The sequence below is a fragment of the Molossus molossus genome, unplaced genomic scaffold, assembly GCF_014108415.1.
Source record: "Molossus molossus isolate mMolMol1 unplaced genomic scaffold, mMolMol1.p scaffold_m16_p_2, whole genome shotgun sequence".
Classification (NCBI taxonomy): domain Eukaryota; kingdom Metazoa; phylum Chordata; class Mammalia; order Chiroptera; family Molossidae; genus Molossus; species Molossus molossus.
Window position 1 is genome coordinate 29,330,960 of NW_023425355.1, and position 15,948 is coordinate 29,346,907.

The 15,948-nt window shown below is 41.2% G+C and overlaps 1 protein-coding gene across 1 annotated transcript in view; it reads right to left on the bottom strand.

Annotated features, from left to right (window-relative positions):
- Nucleotides 1–1,089: 1,089 nt before the first annotated feature.
- LOC118636162 (nuclear RNA export factor 2-like) overlaps nucleotides 1,090–15,948 on the bottom strand; it is an 80,792-nt gene continuing 65,933 nt past the window's right edge. Inside the window, 19 exon segments of the mRNA XM_036271188.1 lie at nucleotides 1,090–1,134; nucleotides 1,269–1,329; nucleotides 3,691–3,873; nucleotides 4,366–4,438; nucleotides 5,036–5,078; nucleotides 5,180–5,295; nucleotides 5,393–5,451; nucleotides 5,572–5,679; nucleotides 5,829–5,884; nucleotides 5,968–6,036; nucleotides 6,471–6,507; nucleotides 8,354–8,463; nucleotides 8,667–8,774; nucleotides 8,892–8,980; nucleotides 9,121–9,190; nucleotides 9,311–9,391; nucleotides 9,508–9,612; nucleotides 9,722–9,805; nucleotides 10,426–10,484. Of these exon segments, the coding sequence (XP_036127081.1) occupies nucleotides 1,090–1,134; nucleotides 1,269–1,329; nucleotides 3,691–3,873; nucleotides 4,366–4,438; nucleotides 5,036–5,078; nucleotides 5,180–5,295; nucleotides 5,393–5,451; nucleotides 5,572–5,679; nucleotides 5,829–5,884; nucleotides 5,968–6,036; nucleotides 6,471–6,507; nucleotides 8,354–8,463; nucleotides 8,667–8,774; nucleotides 8,892–8,980; nucleotides 9,121–9,190; nucleotides 9,311–9,391; nucleotides 9,508–9,612; nucleotides 9,722–9,805; nucleotides 10,426–10,484 (1,556 nt within the window).

Sequence of the window (15,948 nt, forward strand, 5' to 3'; positions counted from 1 at the left end):
ATTAAGTATGTTCACAATGTTATATAACCAATATAATTATCTAGTTTCATAAATTATTTAGAAATCCCATACTATTAAGTACTTACTCTCATTCTCCCTCCACCCAGGACTTGGCAACCACAAATCTGCTTTCTGTCACTGTGGTTTACTTATTCTGGATATTTCATATAAATGGCTTTTTCAGTTAGCAAAGTATTTTTAGGGTTCATCAACATCTTAGTGCCTTTTTTTTAATTGTTGAAGAAGTCACATAATAAACTTACCCTTTTAACCATTTTAAAGTGAACAATTCAGTGGCATTTCGAACAATCAAATGTTGTACAACTATTATCGTGATCTACTTCCAGAACATTGTCATCACCCTAAAAGGAGACCCTATATCCATTAAGCAGTCATGTTCCATTTCCCATTTGCTCCTGACCCTGGCAAATGCTAATCTACTTATCTATGGATTTTCATACTCTGAATGTTTCATATAAGTGGAATCATACATTATGTGGTCTTTTGTGACTTCCTTCCTTCACTTAGCATAACATTTTTAAGGTTCATACATGTTATATTAGGCATTCCTTTGCAAAGTCCATTTGTGCCAGGCCCCATGCCTGCTTCTGCGGGCCACTAGGTAGAGCAACTGACTGAGTCTCACTGTCTCCAAAGGACAACCCTAAAACCAGAGTGTGTCCCTTCTTATCAGAATGCATTGATGAACTGCCTATGGAGTCAAGCCTGATGTATCTGCTACAGACAGCCAGGGTGAATGGCAGAGTTAGGGCGGGGGTGGGGGAAAAGGGAAGGCCTTTCAGTCCTCCATCCTTTTGGTTCATTGTTAGGCAGGGGAAGAACAATCCAAACACACAGCCTACAATGTGTAACATCATTCTTTATTATAAAAATAAACAGCACTCATGAGTGGGGAAAATAAACAGAACAACTGACCCTTCAAGTGGTTAAGTTACTTGACCTATAAGGTAAGTTTGGCTTCTTGGTCAGCCAGGCCTCCAGCCCTAGTTATGGGTATAGCCTTAGGCTAGAGAAAAGAGAATCCAGAATGATGGCGATGAAGACAAAGATGACATCCAGGGAATCTTTTTAAGGGGTTTGTTTGAAGGCCTCCTCTTGGCTCTTGCCCTCGGTCTGGAGAGGAGGAGTTGGGGTGTCAGAAGAGCCAGCTCCCTGGGTTTTATTCCAGGGCACCACCTTCCACCATCTAGGCCTTCCCAAAGGCCCAGAAACATCCATCTTTAACCCACTTGATACCCAGATCTCACCTTGAGCATAGTGAAGACCCCAGCAGCTCTGCTGTGGTTCCACTCATTGTCCTGAAGGCACCTGGAGTGGAAGAGCAGGCGGTCTCCATTAATACCACAGTACAGATACACTGACCATGCAATGCCACCATGAAATCTATGCCACTAAATCTATTCTGAGAAACACGTACCATAATGAGCACTATGTGTAATGAGGAAGAAAAACCTAGTGAAAACCAAAATGTCTGCCCACTAGGATTCGAAATAGAAAAATAGAAATGTTCAAAAGAACAAGGGAGGTTAATATATATTGATAAAGATGTTCAAGAAAATAACAAATAAAAAATTCTAAATACAATGTTCCAATCATTTTTAAATTGGGTTATAATGTACATACTGTAGTGTTCATCATTTTAAAGTAAAGCAACCACAATTTAGTGATTTTCTAGTATATTCACAAGACTTTGCACTCATCAGAGTTCTGCAATCTAATGCCAAGGCATTTTTATCACCATAAATAAAACTTTTCACTGATGAGGAGTCACTCCCTATTCCCCCTTTTCCCATATCCTAGTGACCATTAATCGGCTACCTGACTACGAATTCACCCATTTGGGCATTTCAAGTGAATGTGCTCATATAATATATGGTCTTTTGTGTCTGCCTCTTTCACTTAACATAATAGTCTCAAGGTTCATCCATGTTATAACAGGTATCAGAACTCCATTCTATTTTATTATTGAATAACATTCCACTGTATAAATATGCTACATTTTATTTATTCTTTAATAAATTGATGGACATTTAGGCAGTTTTCACTTTTTGGCTATTAAAAATAATGCTGCTGTGAACATTTGCATACAATTTTTTCTGTGCACATATGTTTTCAATTATCTTGATATATATTCAGGAGTGGAACTGCTGAGTTATATGGTAAATGCACAGTTTAACATTTCGAGGAACTGCCAAACTGTTTTCCATAGTGGCTACAACATTTCCATTCCCACCAGCGATGTATGAGGGTTCCAGTTTCTCCACATCTTTGTCGACACATAGCCATCCTAATGTATGTGAAATAGTATCTCATTCTATTTTTGTTTTGCATTTTGAAACTGAATAATGAAATTGGGTATCTTTTTTCATGTGCTTTTTGGCCATTGTTTAGATAAATGTCTATTGAGATCTTTGTTTATTTTAACTGAGTTACTTGCCTTTTCATATTTGAGTTCTAAGAGGTGGGTTTTTTTATGTATTCTGGATACACATCCTTTATCAGATATGTGATTTGCAAATATTTCCTCTGATTCTGTGGATTGTCTTTTCATTTTATTGTTAGAGTCCTTTGATGCAAAAAGTTTTAAGTTTTGATGAAGTCCAATTGATTTAATTTTGTGTGCGTGTGTGTGTGGTATCGTATGTCAGAAACTGTTGCCTAATTCAAGGTCACAAAGAACTTACCCCAATATTTTCTTCTAAGATTTTTATAGTGTTAGCTATAACTTGTGATTTATGTTTATATATGGTGTGAGATAGAGATATACATTAATTCTTTGTGAGTGGGTATGTAGTTGTCCCTGAATCAGTTGCTGAAAAGACTATTCTTTATTCACTGAACTTTTTTGCCACCCTTGTTGAAAATCAATTGTCCATAAAGGTGAGGTGTGCGTGTGTGTAAATAAATTCTATTCCATTGATTTATATGTCTATCCTTAAGCTAGTACCACATAGTATTGATTACTATAGCTTTGTACTGTTTTGAAGTAGGGAAGCGTGAGTTCTCTTTGCTCTTTTTGAAGATTATTTTGTCTGTTATGGGTCCACTGCATTTTCCTGTGAATTTTAGCATTAATTTTTCAGTTTGTACAAAGAAACCAGCTTATATTTTGATATAATTGCATTGAATTAGTATATAAATTGGGGTGTATTGCCATCTTAACAATATTAATTCTTCTGATCCAGAAACACAGGATATTTTTCTCCTTATTTAGGTCTTTTTAAATTTACTACAATGATATTTTGCAGATTTTGGAGTATACATTTTGTATTTTTTATTAAATTTGTTCCTCAGTATGTTATTTTTTGTTATTGTAAATGAAATTTTCTTAATTTCATTTTCTGATTGTTCATTACTAGTGTATAGAAATACAATTGATTTTTGTATATTGATCTTGTACCCTGTAATCATGCTGAACTTGTTATTAATTATAACATTTTTAAGTGGTTTCCTTAGTATTTTATATATACAAGCTCATGTCATCTGAACAATACATTGTTTTAAAATTATTTACATATCAGAATAAAATTAATATACTTAATTTATGAGCTCACTTTTTTTGGAAGCACAACATCCAAAAAATTATTTTTACAAATTAACTGCAAGTTCCCTTTATCCACTCCCTTGACCTCCCAGGTCCCTTCTGTTCCCATAGATTCCAGCATTCACTTCTGAAACTACTGGAGGCTTATCGCAGACTCAGTAGAGAAAACCTGCACCATTTATTGCTGCTCTGCAGAGATGGTGGGCAGGGAGCTGAAGGTGGGTGTAGGCACTGGAGTGGAGAATGCACTCTGGGTTTCTTTTGTCCTGGCGTTCCCCACAGTCAATATATCATTCACGATGCATAGGCTGGAAGAAAGATGGGTGCTCAGACTCCCAAAAACAATCCTGCCACTCAGAAACTAGTTTCCTACCATACCCCAATTGTGCCTGCCTCCCCCCATATTTCTTGCCTGCTACCTCTGCCTCTCCCACTGAGCTCACTTTCTACCAGCTTTACTCAATGATTAGATTGAATACTAATGCATTTACCCTTTACAGCAGCCCAAGAAATGGAAACTCTAATCCCCATTTTCAGAAGGGGACAATGAGTCACTGAGGTCTTATAACTTCACCAAGGGCACTTAGCAAGCGAGTGAGTATTGAGGTCAGGAAAAGAATCTGGTATTCTGATTCTAGAGCCCAGTCTTAACCACTAACCTAGACCTCTCCATGGGTCTACCTGTTGGCTTTCAAGAATATTGAGAAAAGTTTCAGGCTGCACCACCACATTCCTACACCACTGGAATTAGGCTGGGATGGGTGTTCAATCTCATGTTGCACCCACAACACAGCTCTTACCTGGAATTGCTGCCAGAAGACAAGATGAAGGTACGGGTGAAGGCATGGACAGACCCTTGAGACTTTCCTTCCACTTCAATGACAAGAAAAAGCAATCCTCCCTTAGAGTTGTACATACTTTTCACATAAGCAACATTCCCCAGTCAGGGTTTTAACCTGATACTCTTGCAGGACCCTGATGGGATCCAGACAAGGACAATGTTTCACTGTGACTCAGGAGGGGGTTTCAAGGACTAAGAGGGCAACAATAGGGATAATCAACTCCCAGTAATAGAACCCCTAACATGTGTTAGATCTTCTGACAAATATATGTTCACTTGATTCATTTTTTTAAAAGCAGCCCTAGAGAAGGTATTACCAGCACATTTTGCAAATGAGGAAACTGAATGGTGACCTATTAGGCCCAAGGTCACAGAATGAAGAACTGGGATGAAATCTATAAAACTCCACAGGTTGTGTCTCTAACATGTGAGTTGTGTTGGGATAGAAAGGCATGTATGTATGTCAGAACACAATAGATTGGGGGCAAGATGGGTGTGGAAGAAAAGGAAGGGAAGGCAAGGCAAGGAAAAGAAGAAGCAACCTGGAAAGTGGGGAAAGTTGGGGGGTAAGTCCAGTTAGGGAAAGAAAGTAGTGGGGCATCTGCGGAGGGAACTCTACATGCACTCACATTCTTTGAACACCCCTCTAACAGAGAAGCACAGCATCCTTTCCTGAAAGGAGAGAATAGTTATTAGGGCTCTCAGTATCCTTTTAACCTCCTACCCACCTCTGATTTTCTTGGTCTGTGAAAGAGAGGAAACCAGGTGCTCACCGTGTGGATGTACAGGTCTACCACATAGGAGTTAAGTTCGTGCTGAGTTTTGGGCAAACGACAGAGGGAGCACACAACATCATGCTTTGTATGCTTCAGTAGCTGAACCCGAAGGTCTGTAGGGGGGAAGAGAAAGGAATGTTGGGCCCTTGGCCACTATGATTGACTCCTTCATACCCCTTTTCCCATGCTGATCTCATATCTCTCAATTACCAGGATCCTTGACTTTCTTCATATTTCTATTATCCTTGAAGTACTCGCACAAGCTGCTTCTAAGAGCGAAAGAGAAAGAGAAAGTGGTGGTCCAGGAAGAGTAGGTGTTTCTAAGAGCTGGCCTATGTCTGCTGGGAAGCAACATGGCCCAGTATCAGAGTCTGAGCTGTGATACTTACGAGGCTGGTTCTTCAGAGTTGAAGAGAACAGTCAGGGAGAAGCAAGCCTCCTCATGGTAAGCGCTGAGGAGATTCCGTCTGTCTTCAGAATCATAAATCAAGTAATATCTGTGTGTTGGGGGGGACAGGCTATCTCTCTGATTTGGGCCCTCAAGGTACCCTGAAGGCTCCTCTCAACCCTTGAGAAGACCTGTGCTTGTGTAGCCTCTCCTGTCCCATTCCTCCTTTGCTTCATGAATGATCCCAGGGATACTTACTGAAGCAGGAATTGAAAGACTAGATTCTTCAGGGTCTCAGATCCTTTATAGCTTTCCTGGAATCAAAGGACAACTTCAAACTATGTAGAAAACAAAGTATTCCTTGCAACACCTCAAATCTTGCTGAGTCTGTCCTTACCTGACAGGGTTTTATTATGTCCATATCTACAATGTCAGTCACAGTTGATGGGGGTAAATCCTGGCCATCCTGTAGAAAGGAAGAGGAATTCAGCAGTGCAGACCAGGGAGGTCTTGGATGATTAGGGGAAAGGATGGGCCCAGGAGACTGTGAAAGTCAGAGGACAGGAGTGAAAGGGCCCTGGAAATTCTATGGGCAAGATTCCAGTGGAAGTCTGTATCATGAGGTCCTGGAAGTCTCTACTGTTTTATGCAACGTGTGTGTGTGTGTGTGGGTGTGTGTGTGTGTGTGTGTGTCCCACTCTCTTCAATTGTCTCTTTCTCTCTGTGTGTGTACATTTTCCCAGAGATTATTCATATTCACGTCTGTTCCATAAACCCATGTTCCCCAAAATGGGTAAGGGTCTGATGCAAACATGTAATCTGGGCAAGACACAAAGGTCTTGAGGGTAGGTGTGGAGGTTGTTAAGTTAGTAACACAAGATGAGGAATGAAGGCACTTACCAAACGTAACAACTTGGGGAAACATTTCCTGATGGCACTGTCCGAATCCAAAAATAGAAAGAAGTGGTTGATAGCATGGGTTGCAATGCTCCCATTTACTAAAAACACTGATGGTCTGAACAGAGATAGTGTTCTGCCAGCCCAGCAGCCCCTTTGCCCTCCTAGGCCTCTAATTTAAAGGCTTCTGCATTCACTTCTGTGATGAACACTGACCATCTGCCATATGGGATCTCTGAAACACACAGTCTCCTCATCTTTCTCCACACCTCCACATTCATATTACTTCCCTTATTCCCTCCCGCCCTCCCTCACCTTTTCACTCTTCCCTCTCCTCCCTCCTGGTTAGCTCCCGCCAAGAGGGCCTTGACTCCTTCTCCAGTGCCACAAGACACAGCATTGGGATCCCAGACTCCAGGGTTTCTTCTTCCTCCCTGCCTCCCTCCCTCCCTCCCACCCTCCCTCTCTCCCACCCTCCCTCCAGGCCTCCACTGATGGCTCCAGACAGAAGAGGGAATGGGGTAGGGGCCCAGGGCTCTGACACCTCACTGGGGGCCCAGCATCCTGCCAGCAAAAGGACATGTCCTAGGGATGGACCAGGATGCTGGGGCAGGGAGGTGAAGAAGGGAGGCATTAGAAGGTAGGGAGGGAAAGAGAGGGGGATGAAGACAGAAGTGTAGATTGGGGAGACCTGGAAGAATAGAGACATGGGAGAAAGAGAGAAGAGAAGGGAAAAAAACTCTGCCCTGATGGTGGAGGGGGGGACAGTCAAAAAAGAGAAAAGAAGAAAGGGTACATGGCAGCCCTTTCCGTCATCTGCCCCTGGCTGTCCCTGGGACCCGAGGTAGGAATGAAAAACATGCACCTGTTGGCCTCAGGGCCATGGGATTCTGGTTGAGCCTTTGTCACATGTGGGAACTCAACCTGAACTGGGCCTGAGGAACACACCAGCCACGGGATCAGGAGACCTTCCCCAGAAGGACTAAGCATCATGCCCCAGCTGAGCTTGGTGTTAGAGGTCTGTGGCCCCCTCTTAGGATCACCACCTTCTCTCCTCATGGTCTCTGTGCACCTCTGCCTGTCTTAGTTGGTTCCTTGCCAGAGGAATCCTACCTGTTTCAGGCTAACCAGGGTTCCTCTGAAGGACCACACAGGTGATGTGTGGAGGGAGGGGCAGTGTCCCTGAGAGGATTGTCTTTCTGTCTCCTCAACCCTCTCTGCCCTCAGATTGCTTCAAGAGGCCCTTTGCTCACTGGCAGTGGCTCACTTCTGGACCCTTGAATAGGGGACCCTGGATTCTTCCAAAGAAGACCCAGCTCCTGACATAGGGCCAGAGGAAGGAATATCATGATGACACCCCCCAGGGGCCTGGGCCATCAGCATGGAGTGGGAAAATCCTCATGTCATTGTGGGATTGTAGAGGAGACCCTTTTGAAGGAGAGGAAAGAAGGTTCCTGCTATAAGAGGATAGGGATACTCTACATCATTTCAGCAGCAAGAAGCCCTGTCTCAGCATGAGGCCTGGGTTGGAAGATCCTTCTCAGTGCAGGCCACCAGCATCTGTCACAAGGCCAGACCCCCCCGGTTCTCGTGATGAGGAAGAGTCATGTTTCCTGGAGTACTCCTAGGAGGGCATGCTTGAGAAAGCTGGGTGCAGAGAGGTGGAAAGCAACTTCAGGCCAAGTGATCAGATCAGAGGAAGGAAATGAAACTTCTAAGCTCAGGCAAGAGACACATACAATGAGAAAGAAGAGGGGAGGGCCTGTAGTCCTCCCAGAGGACTAGAGATTCCACATCCTGCAAAGGAGCTCTGTTAGAGGTAATTTGGCTCTTACGGGGTGAAGGAAGGATCTTTCCCAGGAATGGTGACAGTGGTTATTACCAACCTTACATAAGTGGACTGGTCTAGGAAGGTGCAGCACAAGGGGTTCCCTTCCAGCCACAGCTCTTCAAGATTCAGCCCTTTTATCTTGTCCAACTCCCAGGTGGATTTCAGCTGAGAAATATGGGGAAAATTGGAAAAGAAATACTAGGAAAAGAGAGACACCTGGACTCCTACACACACACACACACACACACACACACACACACACACACACCCTTCTCTCCCCCCACAGGTGTTTTGCGTCCCTCCTGTTATCACTCTGATAACAACTACCCTGCTCTCTCAACCCAAGTCTGATCTGTCCCTCTTCTCACCTCATTTTTGGAGAGGTTCAGGATCTTGACTGTGGGGGCCATCTGTATAATATCAGACAGGCCATCCAGCTGGTACAGTTTGTTCTTGCACAAGTTCAAGGACAACAGCTTTAGGGAAGAAAAGTTAAAGTGATGGTTACTATCTAGGACCTTGGAGACAAATCTGCCCTCCATCCCATCTCTTCCACCCCTACCATAACACCAGCACTAGGCCTAAGGCCTTACCTCAGGGAAATTCTTTTCGATGATCTGCAGGATGGCAGTCATGCAGTTTTTGTGATTCAGGATTATAATAATATCATGGCCCAGTAAGTCTTCAGGGAGCCGAGGGTAGGGAATCAGAAGGTTGAGAGGGTTCCAGAACCAGCATTTCCCTCATTACCATTTCTCTGTCTCCCTCTTAGGGAGACTCCTCTGCCCTCACCTGCCCTAGAATTACTACCATCAGCTATACCTGGGTCAAAGCGAAGCTTATGAAGGTCAAGAGCTTTCTGGGAGACATCATATCGTTTGCTTATGGTCAGCTGCAGAAGGAGATGAAAACAGCCACTCTGAGGTTGTGGTGGTGACTGGGAAGTCGGGGGCTGGAGGAGAAACAGGAGGGTCTGAGTGCGGAGGCACAATGTACCTTGTGTCTACATTACCTTTAGCATTTCCATTTCTTCTGGCTCCATCTTTTTGCACACAGAGTAGGGTGCAGCAGAAGTTTTGACAAAGATAGCTATCTGCAGGAAGAAGAGGTGAAGTAAGCACCGGAAACTTCAGTCCAGAAGAAGGTTCATAGTCTCTGGTCTGTCTTCCTACTTTGGGACTAGGTATAGAAAATATCCTCAACACACACCTTTTGGTTCTGCTCATCACATATCTTGTAGCTGACATCCTTCAATGCAGAGGCAGCACTGGCGTCCTGGACAAAGAACTGGGCCAGGTGTTTAACATAGTGAAACTACAGGGATTGAAGCGACAGCAATGGTGTCAGAGGCCAATGGCCCCAGCTGAGATACGTCTCTCCCCCTTGCCTGTGCCCCCTCATCTGGCTTCTCTCTCCCTCTTACGTCCACTGGAGTGAAGGAGACACTGCAGTGGCTCTGGATTGAATTCATTAGCCATGTCTTGTCATACTTTACCCCATAAGGGACCTAAGGATGAGAAGAAAGGAAGGGATGAGAGACAGGAGGGACAACATAGAAACAAGGCTAGAGAACAGCCCAACCCAGTGTTTTATTCTGACCTACCAAACTTTAAGACTAAAGCAGGGACCATTGACATGATTTCAACTTTTTTTTCCCCGCCAGATATAGATTTTCTAACTGTCCTTTTTCTCTATTCCAATATTTACCTCCCCAATAATCAAATTTAGATGCTTAAATTTCTTCCTTTAATAAGGTTCTTCCTTTAATAAGGTTCCAGGAAAGATCCTACCTATTGAAGACTCCACCTGTCCCTGATAAAAACTTTAGAGAATCTACATCCCCCCCCCACACACACACCCACACACTTGCACCAAACTGAGCCATATAGTGAGGAGTTGCTTTCTCTTCTTGGCAGTAGTTTCTACCTTTGCCTGTAGTCAACTTCCTGTGACCTTCCTTCAGTCAACCCGTTCCCTTTTTATTGCTTCTCTGACTCTGCCCTCTAGATAATCAAATAGGTCAACTCCTGTCCTTAACAAAGTTCCTAGCATCTTTATATGAGATCAACACAACTCCCCTTGATCTGTCTCTCATGTACATTCCCTACATTTTGTCAAGATACTCACTGTGATCTTGAACCAGTCTCCCAGGGTTCCATCCTGTGTGTTCTTCTCCATTTGTCTCTCTTGATGAGTTCTACCTTTGTATGGTTTAATCCTTTCCACACTGATATTGTTAAGGTGAAAGTCAGAGAGGGTTCTGTGGGGCAGTGCATAAAAGTGAGTTTCCATAAATGTACAGAAATACTAAAAATATCTTCGATATATGCTCACCTCAATTATACCAGATCTACAAATAGGATTGTTCAACCATTATTCAGTTCTATCGCTCTTCACTTTTACAGGAAGAGAAGAAAAAGGAGACTATGGACAGTGAAAGAGTTGCATAGGCCTAGCTGCTGCTACAGGCAAACTAGGCTGCCTGAATACTTACTGTCTTACTTGAGGGTCCTTCTGGGAATCCCTCATTGCCTCGTCTCCATCATCCTCCTGAAGGTGGAAAGGCTGGGGCTCATACCCACCATATTCATAATGAAGTTTCCCCTTGTTAAAATTCGGGAAAGAATCCCAACTTTCATTTTTCCTAAAGGGAGCTGCCATCATTATTGTATTTTGAAATTGAGAACAAAAAATAAAACTTTGAGGATGCATCAGTGGTCTCATACCATGTACCACATCTTGGCCTAACACTATGGTAGGGCAAGCCAAGTGTCAACCTGCCTGAGTGGAACAATCATACAAATCCCAGAAAACAAACTCCTCTACCTCTCTAGATATGAGAGTCTTACTTGAAAGATGGTATAATCAGGAAAAAAATCTTGAAGTAGGGGGTAACTGTGTGGAACTATTTAGAAAATGAGACAGGATTTATAAAGAACGAAAGTATGAACATTCATGGGTTATACAGTAGGAAGGCATATGTATCTTGCCTTCTTTCAGGTCTCTCTAATCTAATAACCCTACTACAACCTGGTAAGCAAACTCTCTCATAACTTCCAAATATAATCAACTACCAAATTGATTGTATTACTACTAAGTAAGCTGTACTTTCTTTTTTAACAGTCCAGGCTCTAATGTCAGATGAGATTCATGTAACAGCTTCCTAAACTGTCCTCCTCTCTCCAGCCTTGCTCTCAAAAAATACTCTGAAATATCCTGAGTAAGCTTTCTTTTTGTTCAGCTGGAAATATATTTCAGCTCGGGAAAATTCTAACTTCTGCTCTTTTATAACAAGAACCTCAACAATAAACTGGAACAATAGTGTCAACTACAAATGTTTATATATTTTTCTATTTGCTTCTGCTATAGATATATAGCTTCATTGTACTAAGGTCAGAGAACACACTCTATGATTCCAATTCTTATTTATTTATTTATTTATTTTTTATTGAAGTTATTGGTATGACATTGGTTAATAAAATTATATAAGTTTTAGGTATACAATTCTACAATATATCATTATTGTATTGTGTATTTACCATCCCAAGTCAAATTTTCTTCCATCACCCTTTAGCCCTCCTTCACCCTTTTCTACTTCCCTCACCCCTGCTTCCCTGACAATCACCACACAGTTGTCCTTTCTTTCCTTAATCCCTTCCTCCTTCTCACCCAGCCCCCAAGCCCCTTCCCTCTGACAGTTGTCAGTCTGCTCTCTGTATCCATGAGTCTGTCTCCACTCTGTAAGTTTATTTTGTTCACTAGATTTCACATAAAAGTGAAATCATGTGGTACTTGTCTGTACCTGACTGGTTTATCTCACTTAATGTAACATTCTCCAAAGCCATCCATGCTGTCACAAAAGGTGAGATTTCCTTCCATTGTGTAAATATATAATGGCTTTTTATCATCCACTCATCTACTGATAAAGATTTGAGCTGCTCCCAAATCTTGGCTGTTGTAAATAATGCTCAAATAAACAGAGGGGCCCATATATTCTTTTGAAGTAGTGTTTCAGTTACTTTGGATATATTCCCAGAAGTAGAATTGCTGGGTCATTAGGCAATTCTATTTTTAATTTTTTGAGATAACTCCATACTGTTTTCCACAGTGACTGCAACAATCTACATTCCCACCAACAGTGCATGAAGGTTTCTTTTTCCCCACATCCTCACCAACATTTGTTGTTTGTTGATTTATTGATGATAGCCATTCTGACAGGTCTGAGATGACAGCTCACTGTGGTTTTAATTTGCATTTCTCATATGATTAGTAACGTTAAGCATCCTTTCATATGTCTATTGGCCATCTGTATGTACTCTTTAGAGAAGTGTCTATTCAGGTCCTTTGCCAATTTCTTAATTGGATTGTTTGTATTTTTGGTGTTGAGTTTTATAAGTTCCTTATAAATTTTGGATATTAAGCCCTTATCAGCTATATCGGCGAATATGTTCTCCCATTCAGTGTGTTGTCTTTTCATTTTGTTGATGGGATTCTTTTGCTGTGCCAAAATTATTTATTTTGATGTAGTTGCATTTATTTTTTCTTGTTTCCCTTGCCCGAGGCAATACATCAGAAAAAATATTGCTATGAGAAATGTCTGATATTTTGCTGCCTATGTTTTCTTCTAGGATTATTATGGTTTTGAGCCTAACATTTAATTCTTGAATAATTTTGAGTACATTCTTGTGTATGGTGTATGAAGGTGGTCTAGTTTCATTTCTTTGCACATATCTGTCCAATTTTCCCAGCACCATTTATTGTAGAGACTATCTTTACAGCACTGTGTGTTTTTGCCACCTTTGTCAAATATTAAGTGACAATAAGAGTGTGGGTTTATTTCTGGGCTCACTCTTCTCTTCCATTGATCTATATGTCTATTTTTATGCCAGAATCATGCTGTTTTCATTACTATGGCCTTGTAGTAAGTATAGTTTTATATCAAGTAACATGACACCTTCAATTTTGTTCTTTCTCAAATTGCAGTGGCCCTTTGTGTCCAATTTGAATTCTTTTAAATTTGTTTAGGTTTGTTTGATGGCCCCAGAGATGGTCTATCTTAGTGAATAATGCAGGGGAAATTAAAAGAAATGCATACTCTGCTGCTGTTGGGTAGAATATTCTGTATATGTCATGTAGATTACATTATTGTAATTTTCACATCTATATCTTCGATGATTTTTCCCTCTAGTAATTCTATTAACTTGCTGAGAAAAAAGTTTTGAGGCCTCAACAATAACAGTTGACTTGGCCAATTCTTTTATCAGTTCCATCAGTTTTTGCTTCCTGTACATTAAAAAGCATTATCCTTATTGTTGAAAGTATTACAAATGTCCCTCCATTTTCATCCCATTGACAGCCTCCTCCACAATCCACCCCCAACCCATCTTCACTTTACTCTTGTCTATGTCCATTGGCTATGCATATATACATATAAGTTCTTTGATTAATCTCTTCCTGATACCCTCTTCCCTCTGAGGTTTCTCAGTCTGTACCCTACTACTATGTCTCTGGCCTATTTTGTTCATCAGCTTATTTTGTATTCCACAAATAAGTGAATTCATGTGGTATTTGGCTTTCTCTGACTGGCTTATTTTGCTTAGCATAATACTCTCCAGGTCCCTCAATGTCATCCCAAAGGATAAGAGATCTTTCTTTCTTACAGCTGAATAGTATTCCATTCTGTATATACACCACAGATTTTTTATCCACTCATCGGCTGATGCACACTTGGGCTGTTTCCAGATGGTAGCAATTGTAAATAGTGCTGCTATGAACAATAGGGGAACATATATTCTTTCTGCTTGGTGTTTCAGGCAACTTAGGATATATTCCTAGTAATGTGATCACTGGGTCAAATGACATTTCCATTTTTAATTTTTTGAGAAAACATCATATTATTTTACATAGTGGCTGCATCAGTTTGCATTCCCACCAGCAGTGTACCTTTTTCTCCAGGTCCTTGCCAGCACTTCTTTGATTATTTGTTGATGGCAGGCACTCTGGCAAGTGTGAAGTGATACCTCATAGTTGTTTTAACTGGCATCTCTCTGATGAATAGTGATGTTGAGCATTTTTTTCATAAATCTCTTGGCCATCTGCCGGTCCTCTTTGGAGAAGTGTGTATTCAAGTCCTCTTCCCACTTTTATTTTTTAAATTTGATTAATTAATTTATTTTTGTTACAGACGTTTCTCCTTTTTCTCCCATTGATTCCCCCCTCCCTGTCCCTCCCCACCCTGTCCCCAGCTTTGTTGTCCATGTCCATTATTCATGCATACATGCATATAAGTTCTGTGGTTTATCACCCCCCCCCCCCCCCCCCGAGGGATAGTAAGTCTGTACGCCACTTCCATGTCTCTGGGACTATCCTGTTACTCAGACTGTTATGTTCATTATATTCCACAAGTGAGATCATGTGATATTTGTCTTTCATTGCTTGGCTTGTTTGGCTTAGGATAATACTCTCCAGGTCTCACCATGTTGTCTCAAAGGATAAGAGATCTTTCATTCTTACAGATGTGAGGTGATAACTCATTGTTGTCTTAATTTGCATCTCTCTGATGATTAGTGATGTTGAGCATTTCTTCATATGTCTCTTAGCCACTTGTATGTCTTGTTTGGCGAGGTGTCTATTTAGTTTCTCTGCCCATTTTTAAATTGGGTTCTTTGTCTTCCTTTTGTTGAGCTGTATGAGCACTGTATGTATATTAGAAATTAACCCCTTATCTGATGTACCATTGGCAATTATGCTCTCCCATAGAGTGGGTTGCCTTTCCATTTTGGTGGTTGTTTCTTTTGTTGTGCAGAAGCTTTCGAGTGTGATGTAGTCCCATGTGTTCATTTTCTCCTTTGTTTCTGATGCCTTGGGGGTGTATCAGTAAAAATTCTGCTTCGTATAATGTCTGAAATTTTGTTGCCTACATTTTCTCGTAGAATTTTTGTAGATTCACGGGTAATATTTAAGTCTTTTATCCATTTTGAGTTTATTCTTGTGTGGGGTGTAAGTTGATGGTCTAGTTTCATTTTGTTGCATGTAGCTGTCCAATATTCCCAACACAATTTATTAAAGAGGCTGTCTTTACTCCACTATATGCTCTTGCCAACTTTGTCAAATATTAATTGAGCATATTGTCTTGGGTCCATTTCCGGGTTCTCTATCCTGTTCCATTGAGCTATCTACCTGTTATTGTGCCAGTGCTAGTCTGTTTTCATTATAGTGGTTTTGTAGTATAACCTGAAATCTGGTAATGTGATCCCTCCAACTTTGTTCTTCTTTTCCAAGATTGCTGTGACTATTCAGGGTCTTTTTTGGTTCCATATGAACTTTTGAAGTATTTGTTCTAGTTTGGTGAAGTATGTCATTGGTATTTTGATGGGGATTGCACTGAATCTATAGATTGGTTTGGGAAGTATGGACATTTTAATGATAATTCTTCCAATCCATGAACAAGGTATGTGCTTCCACTTTTTTTATATCTTCCTCTATTTCTTTTTTCAATGACCTGTAGTTTTCTGCAAATAGGTCCTTTATTTCTTTGGTTAAGTTTATTCCTAGGTATCTTAATTTTTTTTCCACTATGGTAAATGGGATTGTATTTTTAGTTTCTCTTTCTGTGAGTTCATCAATGGTGTATAAGAATGGCATCGATTT